The 11,015-nt window shown below is 42.1% G+C and overlaps 1 protein-coding gene across 1 annotated transcript; it reads left to right on the forward strand.

Moving 5' to 3' along the window:
• The first annotated feature begins 517 nt into the window (after positions 1-517).
• Positions 518-5,072, forward strand: FAM200A (family with sequence similarity 200 member A). The gene is made up of 2 exons (XM_036824668.1): positions 518-600; positions 3,071-5,072. Exon 2 carries the CDS (start codon positions 3,171-3,173, stop codon positions 4,899-4,901), a length of 1,731 nt encoding a protein of 576 aa, XP_036680563.1. The 5' UTR covers positions 518-600; positions 3,071-3,170; the 3' UTR covers positions 4,902-5,072.
• The last annotated feature ends 5,943 nt before the right edge of the window (positions 5,073-11,015 follow it).

Here is an 11,015-nt window from a genome sequence, read left to right on the forward strand (position 1 = left end):
CTGCTATGGCAGGAAACATTATTCCTCCCCAGGTCCGTTCAAGTGGCAATACGCAATCAGGGTCCCCGGAGAAGCAACCACTTTGGTTTCGTGAAACCATCCATCCTTGACTTCACTTTGCTCTACTGACTACATTTTTGTTTCAGTTCCTCTGCCACAGACACACAATCACCTTATTGTTTGATAATAACTAGAATTATTACGATTACTGCCATCAATAAGAAAAAGTAGGAGAATTGTATAAGTATCTGAGCAGGAGGGTACCGAGGGAAACTTAACCCCCGTTTTCCCGGACGGGAAAAGCGAAGCTAAGACATCCCCAAAGCCCAACTCACGAATTGGGGAACAAGAATCAAAGACCTCCCGCTTTCCTAGAGAGGACCACCCCCACCCCCACCTCCACCCCCACACACCCCCCACCCCCCGACACACACCACCAGCGCAGCGCAGGCTCGGAAGGCGGATGTTGACGCACTTCCGGCTTTTGTGACACTCTGGGGTCTGGCGAGCGGAGGCCCTGGCTCCAAGTCCACTGCCCTTTGGTCCCCAGAGTCACCTCCCTTTTCTATCCCAGCACCCCAGGCTTCTCCGGGGTTCACGGTGAGACGGGGCTCCAGCCGGGGAGGACGGGCGGGGACGCAGGTGGATGTGTACGGCCGTGTTCCGCGATCCCCCTCGCCACGACCGTCCCCAGACGGGGTGGAGGGTCCGTGTCCCTGTCCTTCGTCCCAGCCTCGCCCGTAGGAATCGCCGTCTCCCTGCAGATACAGCCTTGGATCCCTGGTTTCTGGACTGGGATGAGATACCTCTGGGACCGGGAGGAGGCAGCCTGCGTGCCCCACCTACGCCGCCTCGTCCTCGGTTTTCACCCCCAAATGACCCTAGTCTAATTTCTGTGCTCCCCGATCGTCCCCCTTTGCTTTCCTTCTGGTGAAAGCTTGTCTCCTGGGTTCCTAGGGACCTCGCGGTGTAAAATGAGAAAGACCCTAGAGGCTACCAAGCTCCACGGTTTTGTTTTTGATTTTTTTAGTGGAGAAGTTTAAGACTCATAAGTGTTTGCAGATCATCTGCTCACCCCCAAATCCACCACCATTAATGGCAGTGATTAAAGAATGTTTGAAGCTTAGTGAATAAAGTGAGTTGAACGCAGTAGGAAAAGGTGACATGCACTTCACCCTCTTCCTTGCAGTTTCCGAGCTTCCTGAAAGCTTTTTTACAGGAGTAATTTGAGACACCAGGTGAATTTTTCAGTTGTGGGAGCCAACTGTGCTTGACTCAGGGCTGAGTAGTGAGGGGCGTCTGCCGTGGTGCGGCGGCAAGAGCAAGAGCGCTGGGCCATTTGCCCACTGGGCACTGGCACCCTCTCTGCCACTGGTTAGCGGGATGCTCTTAGACAAAACACCAAGTCTCAAATTTATCCTAATTAAAGTAAACTAGACTGCATATCTCAGAGGGCCCTTCCAACTTGGACATTCATCGATAGAGGGAAATTAACTGAAAAATGCAGCTAGGCCAAACTTAATGCCCCATCTCCATTTTCTGAAGTGCCACCAGTATACACAAAGACACTGTCATTATTGAGAAAGGCTGTTAAGTAGCAGAGGACCAAAGAAAACACTTATACAGGCCTGTGCTACACAGATTATTTGCAATCAATAAATAAGTTGCGGAGAATACCTTGTAAGCAGATCAATGAAACCTTACTATTTGCTGGAGAAATAGGTTGGTTACATAGTGTAATGGGAGACATAGGTAACTTACCCATGGACACATTATTTACTCATGTATTTTAAACCTGTGCTGCTATAGTATTGCTCCCATTCTTACTCAGATGTTTCATAAGTAACCTGACAGTTGCAATAGAGTAGCATCTCTTAATTTCTAAATGACATGCCCTTCCAAGTATTGCAATACCAGGCCTATAATGAATTTGTTGAACTTTCTCCAAATGGGCAAAAAATGTTGACATTGCATTCATTCAAACAAATGTTTTTTAAAATATCTCCTGGTTGCAAGGAACTACGTCATGTGACTTAAGGGCCACAATGAAAGTAAAAGACAGTCTTTATTCTTGAGGAGTAGTCTAGTTGAAATAAGGCATGAAAGCATTAAAAATTAAATTTCAGGGTAAAAACTATCAAAATATTGCATACCAAACTGGAGACAGCTAGTGAGCTTAAAGTCAAGAGATGACTGAGTGCTGGAATCATTCAAGAAACGCAAAATAAAACCCAGTCTTTCTACTGCTACTTGCCTAGAACATGAGCAGGAAAACACTCCAGAAGGGCCTGTCCATGCCCTGACCTCAGCCCTGTATCTTTGAGTTTCACTCCCTTGGAGTCACTTCATTTTGATTCATACTGCCAGTGGGAGGGAAGGCCTCTAGGAATGCGTTATTCCCCATACCCCACCTTTAAATCTTTGATGAGATGTCAAAAACCAAGATTCCTTTTCCTTGATCTTAAAATACCTGAGAAAGAATGAGATTTTTGACAATATATCACTAAAAATGAAGGGAAATGAGCAAAGAAAATAAAATAGTTGGAAGATGAAAATAAGAACGGCAACACAAATGATGACAGAATATAAATGCTATAAGATGGCTATCAGGAAAGCTTAAGTGGGTTTCAGTGTTTTTAAAAAATAAATACAAGTTTTAATTGTTTTCCCCTGTGCCCCAATGGATGGTCTTGTACACCGTACTTTGGTGATCACTTTCTAAGAGTATCTACATGGAAGTATAGCAGCATAGCTAGGACTCTGGACTTCAGACTTGGGTTTGAGTACTGGATCCACTACATTATGTTGTTAGACACATTTTTAAATCTTTCTCAGCTTTTAAAATAGGAATAATAATTGTGTACTTCATTAGGTTTCCATGAGACTTAAATGAGCTGTGTATGTAATGTACCGAATCTGCCTGGTACACAGCTAACATGAATGGCAGTTACTCAGCATTTACTATGTCACATCATTGGATCTAGTGACTTGTCTTCATGGATGAGGTGTAAGCAGCATAGCAACACCGTGTTACCTTTTAATACTGCTATTAAATTTTTCTACCCTGCAGGACAGCAAAAACTGATCTCATAAAACATCTAGGACAAAAAGGAAAGTCCTGCAGACAGACCCTGTTTGGATCAAGTGAGCCAGTTCTTTGAACCTGAACAATGACTGCTGAATCAAGGAATGCTACAGATTTGTCTCCCCGGGCTACCCAGGAGATGGAAGGCACAGTGATAGTGAAAGCGGAGGAGGAAGAGGAAGATGATGAGGAAGACCGTTTTCAAACAGAAAGAAATAGCCTACAGTCATCACCCCGATTTCTTAGTCGTTCCACAACTATGAACGAGAGAGCCTTATTATCATCGTATTTAGTGGCGTATCGAGTGGCAAAAGAGAAAATGGCTCACACAGCTGCTGAAAAAATTATTCTCCCAGCATGTATGGATATGGTACGTACCATCTTTGATGATAAATCAGCTGATAAGTTAAGAACTATACCTCTTAGCGATAATACAATATCTCGTCGAATCTGTACTATTGCAAAACATTTAGAAGCAATGCTTATGACACGGCTACAGTCTGGTATAGATTTTGCAATCCAACTTGATGAGAGCACTGATATTGCAAGCTGTCCCACACTCTTGGTATATGTCAGGTATGTATGGCAAGATGATTTTATAGAAGATCTGTTGTGTTGTTTAAATTTAAATTCACATGTAACCGGAGTAGATTTATTCACTGAATTAGAAAAGTGCATTGTTGGTCAATATAAATTAAACTGGAAAAATTGTAAAGGAATTTCAAGTGATGGAGCAGCAAATATGACTGGGAAACATAGCAGAGTTATTGAAAAATTGTTAGAAGCCACCCATAACAACTCTCTTTGGAATCACTGTTTTATTCACCGAGAAGCTTTGGTATCCAAAGAAATTCCGCCGAGCCTAATGGATGTATTGAAACATGCAGTGAAAATTGTTAATTTTATTAAAGGAAGCTCATTGAATAGCCGACTTCTTGAAGTATTGTGTTCAGAGATTGGAGTGAACCATACCCACTTATTGTTTCATACAGAAGTTCGTTGGTTGTCTCAAGGAAAAGTATTGAGCAGAGTATACGAACTCAGGAATGAGATTTATATTTTTCTCATTGAAAAGCAATCGCATTTGGCAAATATTTTTGAAGATGACATTTGGGTAACAAAATTGGCGTATTTAAGTGACATTTTTGGCATTTTAAATGAATTAAATTCGAAGCTACAAGGGAAAAACAATGATATATTTCAATATCTTGAACACGTTCGAGGATTCCAAAAGGCATTATTGTTGTGGCAGGTAAGACTTAAAAGTAATCGCCCCAGCTACTACATGTTCCCAACGCTGTTGCAACACATTGAAGAGAACGTTATTCATGAAGACCGCTTAAGAGAAATAAAATTAGAGATATTAGTACATCTCACTTCTTTGTCCCAAACCTTCAATCGTTACTTTCCAGAAGAGAAATTTGCATTGTTAAAGGAAGCTGTTTGGATGAAAGATCCATTTGCTTATCAAACCCCAGAATCAATAATTGAGTTACACTTGGTGCCTGAAGAAGAGAATGAATTACTGCAGCTCAGTTCGTCATTCACACTGAGGAATTACTATAGGACATTAAGTTTATCAGCATTTTGGATTAAGATTAAAGATGAATTTCCACTGCTAAGTAGAAAGAGTATATTGCTATTATTACCATTCACATCTACCTATTTGTGTGAACTAGGATTTTCGATCTTGACACGATTAAAAACAAAGAAAAGAAATCGGCTCAACAGCGCACCTGACATGCGTGTTGCCTTGTCTTCATGTGTGCCTGACTGGAACGAACTCATGAACAGGCAAGCACACCCATCACATTAAGTACAATCTTTATGAAATTTTGTTTTTGTACGTTCTTAGGCACTTTTGTATATTGTATTTAAATATTAATAAAATTATGGTTGGGATTTACTAGGTTTCATTTTCTTATATAGTAAGTATTGTTTCGTGAAACTTGTTTGTTACATGAATATGTGTGTATGTGTATGCAGAGTAATGATGTAAAATACATTTCTATGAATTGCTGTCAATTTGGAAAAATAGTGCTCTTAACACTCTTAGTTTTATACTCCAATCTGTCGCCTTGTCCACTGCTGCTGCCTTGCTTCTTTCAGGCAGAGCCCCATTCAGGTTCAGTTTCTCACCATTTATGTGCCTATGTGCTCTTCCTTGTCGGTTTTGTTTTGTTTTGTTTGTTTGTTTTTTGCCACACCACGCGGCTTGGGGGATCTTAGTTCCCCGACCAGGGATCAAACCCAGGCCCCCTGCAGTGGAAGCACGGAGTCCTAACCATGGGACCACCAGGGAATTTCTGTCTGTTCTAATTCCAGGAAGTGAATCTTGATGCTGATCATGGTCTAACACCATCCTCGTCGCTGGGTTTATTTATGCATGTGCAAGTGTTATAATTCTAGCTAAGGATATATGTAGGGCAGTCTATCAGGATATCTTTGTGAAGGTTTCCCTTGCTCTCAAGAAAGGACACAAGAGAAGATAATGATGATAGTGCCGTAGTTTTTGTATCTCCCCAAATCCCTCCTAAAAAACACACAGAGCACCATATGCTCCTGCAATCCCACTCCTGGGCATATATCTGGAGAAAACTCTAATTCAAAAATATACGTGTACCCCAATGTTCAAAGCAGCACTATTTACAATAGCCAAGACATGGAAGCAACCCAAGTGTCCATCGACAGATGAATGGATAAAGAAGGTGTGGTAGTTACATTCAATGGAATGATTACCCATAAAAAGAATGAAATTATGCCACTTGCAGCAACATGGATGGACCTAGAGATTATCGTATTAAGTGGAATAAACCAAAGACAAGTATCATATGATACCACCTATATGTAGAATCTTAAAAAATGATATAAATGAACTTATTTACAAAACAGAAATATACTCACAGACACAAAAAACAAACTTACCAAAGGGGATGGTGGTGGGGGCAGGGGAGAGATAAATCAAAAGTTTCAGATTAACAGATACACACTACTATGTATAAAATAGGTAAACAACAAGGACCTACTGTATCGCACAGGCAACTATACTCAATATCTTGTAATATCCTACAATAATGGAAAAGAATCTGAAAAAGAATATGTGTCAATAGATAGATGTATGTATAACTGAAAAAAAAAAAACAAAGAGCAACTAGGATTGCAAAGCTGAAACCCATGGACATCTACAACAAAACCAGGTGGTGGAACCAGCAACAGTTACAAAACTAGCACGGTCTCAAGCAATTCTGTAAAAGGAAACAGAAGCAACAAGCATCTGACAGATTAAAGAACTGCAAATAGTCAACAGGTATTCCTGCAATATTTCAGTGAGCTATACTGAGAACAGCAGCTGAAACCAGGATGAGTTTGTCCATTTCTTTTTTTTCTTTTTTTTTTTTTAATTAATTTATTTTTGGCTGTGTTGGGTCTTCGTTTCTGTGTGAGGGCTTTCTCTAGTTGCGGCGAGCGGGGGCCACTCTTCATCGCAGTGCGCGGGCCTCTCACTATCGTGGCCTCTCTTGTTGGGAGCACAGGCTCCAGACGCGCAGGCTCAGTAGTTGTGGCTCACGGGCCTAGCTGCTCTGCGGCATGTGGGATCATCCCAGACCAGGGCTCGAACCCGTGTCCCCTGCCTTGGCAGGCAGATTCTCAACCACTGCGCCACCAGGGAAGCCCTGTCCATTTCAATAGAGAGGAAGTGTTGGGAATTGGTGGTAAAGTCTGGGAGCAGTGTAGACTCTGTGAAATAGAATCCAAATTGACCAAGATAGGGGCAAGAGAGATCAAGACTTATCTCTGTGTCCTTGAGGCTTGCTTTGCCCAGAATCAAGATCTGTTTGGCTCCTGTTTAGTGAAAATTGGCCTTTGGCCAAGTTCCAGGTTTGTACAAGCACCATCCTGTGGACCGTGGCAGTTTTTGTGGGGTCTTTTCTATCTAAAATCCTGCTTCTTCTTAGTGAAATACCTGCTTTCTTCATGTTTTCTCACTGTAAATTAAGAAGTATGTATAGCTCACCAGCACAGTTTTTCACCAGGGACGATTTGGAATCACAATGGCCACTTTCAGGGAACTTGACGTGAACAAGGTTGTTCATTTGAGAAGTGCCTTAAACAAAAAGGGAAGAAACTCTCACGAGAGTTCCGGACTCGCGCAAAAGTGGTGGTGAAGCAGCTGGCCCTGGCCTCGCAGTGCTGAAATTGAGGATTTTTAACACGAGAGATGGAATTGGAGTTAGAAGGTGAGTGATGGCAGAAGGTCCCACAGATGAGAGGCAGGAGACCGAGTCCAGTCGTGGGCCTGTCACTCCCTAACTGAACTGACCCAGGTTTGCTGTGAGGCTATCCTTTTTATCTAAGGATGCTTTGCAAATGGTCTCTATACATTATATGGTGTAATGATTATTGTTATCATCACCAGACATTGACACTGTGTCTTGGGTGGGGGTGGGGGATGAGTCTACCGCGTGCGCAAACCCTTCTTACATTCTTACAGTTTCAGGTAATGACCAGGTCTGGAGTGTGACTATGGGAGCATGTATTGTAGGATGGAGGACAAGATACTGCAGGAGAAAATTCAGAGGACTGACAGACCAGGATGTTAGAGAACCATTCATGTCTATATAGAAATTACCAAGAATGCAGACAGAACTAGTTTTAAAGAGTGATGGGGATCCAGGAGCTAAAATCAAGGAGAAATAAAATGATACACGGGCCAGTAGACCATAACAATGGGGGAGAGGAAGTAAGAGTGTTAAAATCTGATGATGATGCAGACATCCTTCCCCCTGTACCACACTGGCTCCCAGTTCCTGTTAGGTTTCTTGTTACTTTTTGGGAAAATAGATTCTTGTAATTCCAAAGGCCATCTGCCATGTAATGTCTCCAGTTTCTCTAGGTTTTGAAGTCAGGAGCTTCGGCTTTCTCTCTCACAAGGACTTTATCAGGTTCACCGTGCAGGATCAGCACCCCAAAAATTGTTCTCACTAGGTAAGGTTTTTGGCTTGTCTAGACCATAGCCTGGGGGTTTCAGTCCTCCCTGGTTTGTCATGACCCTCTGGGTTTGAGAAGGTAAGCAGGGTTACCATTGTGGATTGAGGAAAGAATCAACTATAGCACATTTCTCTAACGTATTTCCCTCTGGGACACATGAGATCTCCTCCCAAACTAACAATCTCAGTACTGATGCCCCACTGCTCAAGATTCACTCCCTAATCAACTGAGGGTGATGGCAGATACAAGGCAGCAACAAGCGCCCCTCTGTTTCGATATGGAAACAAAACCAGAAGCTGAGGGGGACAAGCATGGGAGAGAGGTAGGAGGGAAGGAAGAAAACTCACATTTTTCAAGTGCCTACTATGTGTCTCACACTACATTAGATGCTTTCATTTTTTTGTTTTCACAGCAACACAGTAGGAAGCTATTATTTTTGTATTTTTACAGGTGAGGAAAATGCTCAGAAACTAAGTAACTGGCCCACTGTCACATTTACCAAATGGCAGAGATAGGATTCAGACCAAGGTCTAACTGATGCAAAAGGCTACGCTGTATGGCGAGAAAGCACCTGGAAATTACGGTATAACAAGGACCAGGGAATACATAGTGATACAAGTCAAAAATCACATTACAACAATCTTCTAGACCATCGATTATCTCCATTTTTCTCGTATACCATAGTTTAATTGATTAGTATATAACTTGTATGGCTTAGTGTATAACTGAAAAATCAATTGGGCTTATTACTGCTTTTAGTTTTATCATTAAAATAAAAAGAAATAGCTGAAGATCTGACATATGCAACTATATTTATTCATAAGCCCAGTCATTTCCTAGCCACTCATCTCTGCATGGAAGAAAAATAATGCCTCTTGATAAATAAATAAATACAGTTACAGTCACATTTTATGTCTGTGCCCCCTCCGCCCCAAGGTATGTATCTCCCAGAGATGTACATTATGAGGATGTACAGAGAAATTGGCATAAATAAGTAAACACACACAAAAATTAGTAGGAAGATAAGAGGAAAGATATGGGTCTTTGAGGAAAGGGAAAAAAGGGTAGAAAAGTAGGTGGAGAGCAGTTAGAAAAGTGAGACTTTGGAGACCTCAGGTTGGTAGCAGAACAAAGAACACTGTGACCAGTTCACAATGCCAGATCTTCAAATAGATCTTTAACTTTATGATGATTCCCAATAGATTTAAGAGAGGGCCCATGAGTCTCTCTCTCGTGAGGGAAAAAAGGTAATCAGGAGTCCCAGGCTGGGTTGCCAGAGCCTGATTTGTTCCATTGCTTCTGAGTATTCAATTTCAGCCAACAGGAGAACATCTCATCTTCAACCAATTTGAAGGATTCTGCACCCTTCCTGTTAAGCACGTAATATACCTTTTTCCCTAGGGTTTCTGCAGATATATATTTAGACTCTATGAAGCACTCAAAAAAATCAGAGGCATGATACTTGGTGTTCAAAGCTTGCTTTCTAAGCTTGAGAGATCAAAACCACCCAAACAGGAAGGCTGAAGAGTACAGATTCTGAAGCCATTCTGCTTGGGATAGAATCCTGGCTCTAACACATGTTAGCCTGTACTTGAGCAAGATACTCAACCATGTGTGTGCCTCAGTTTTCTCCTCCATAAAATGGGAACAATACTAGGCCCTACCTAATAAGGTTGCCATAAGAATGAACTGAATTTATACATATATGTGTATATATATATATATGTGTGTGTGTGTGTGTGTGTGTGTGTGTGTGTGTGTGTGTGTGTGTATGGCACCTAGGAGAGTGCCTGACATATAGTAAGTGCTACACACATGTCTGAGAGAGAGGAAAGAAATAGAAAGAAAGAAAGAAGGAAAGAAAGAAAATAAAGAAGGGAGGGAGGGAGGGAGAAGGGAGGGAAGGAGGGAGGAAAGAAAGAAAAAGAAAGAGAAGAAGAAAGGATTACAAATGAGTAATTTCAATTAAATGAGACACTGTAGAGCAAAGTGAGGTGGAACTAACCAAATAAGGCTTCATAGAAGAGGTGAACACAAAACAGACTATAAAATGAACATTCAGAACCATCCATATGAACACAGCCTATGAAAAGACCTTACTCAGGGGTTGTTTGGACAGAGTCACCCAAGCATCCCTTCTGCTATCTTTGCCTTTGAACTCTGTAAATTCCTGTATTCAGAGGAACTTGTACTTTAACTTAGTCTAATGTAATTGCTCCAACCATCCTTTCCCTCCAGTTCCAAATCCTATTTCAAGACTAACACCTTTACTTCTTACGTTTTCCTTTAGATTCTAAAATAACAAAAAGAAAGAAAGAAAGGAATGAAAAGGCTTCAAGGCAGAAAATGGTGGGAAAAAAGTGAAACTTCCAGGACATGATTAGGAGAAATCAAACAATATGCCAATGATGATGGGCAAGGCTGTGAAAGTTTTGGCAATGTGCAGATGCTTACAGAGACACCTGGGAAAATAACCCAGAAACAAGATGTTTGTTGTTTTCATAAACCACACAGGGGAGAATGGGAAGAGCTTTGGCAGAGTTCTGGTGCCATCAGAAGACACATGCCGGAGAGAAGCCCTACCAGTGTAAGGAATGTGGGGAAAGCTCCAGCCAGAGCAGAGCTGGGAGTCCACGCCCAGGAAAGGCTCTGAGTGTGTGGTGAGCGCAGGAATAGTTTTAGTTCTGGCTCATGCCTCACCATGCCCCACACGAGGGAGAGGCCACATCATTGCCTTGACAGTGAGAAAACCTTACATGCACCACCCAGAAGGTGCATCAGAGAATCCACACTAAACCACAAAAGGTTGTGAGAGTGGCAAAAGCTTCATGCAGAGCTCAGCACCCTCATCACCACCAGGTGGCCACACTGAGGCGAAATCCCGTCCTTGTGGGGAGTGTGGGAAAAGCTTCAGGTAAAGCTCATGCCTCACCATGCACCA

The sequence above is a fragment of the Balaenoptera musculus genome, chromosome 15 (assembly GCF_009873245.2).
Source record: "Balaenoptera musculus isolate JJ_BM4_2016_0621 chromosome 15, mBalMus1.pri.v3, whole genome shotgun sequence".
In the NCBI taxonomy this organism is placed as follows: Eukaryota; Metazoa; Chordata; class Mammalia; order Artiodactyla; family Balaenopteridae; genus Balaenoptera; species Balaenoptera musculus.

What these genes read in the sequence shown, in the direction of transcription:
- FAM200A (XM_036824668.1), top strand. Translation starts at nt 3,171, where the DNA reads ATGACTGCTGAATCAAGGAATGCTACAGATTTGTCTCCCCGGGCTACC.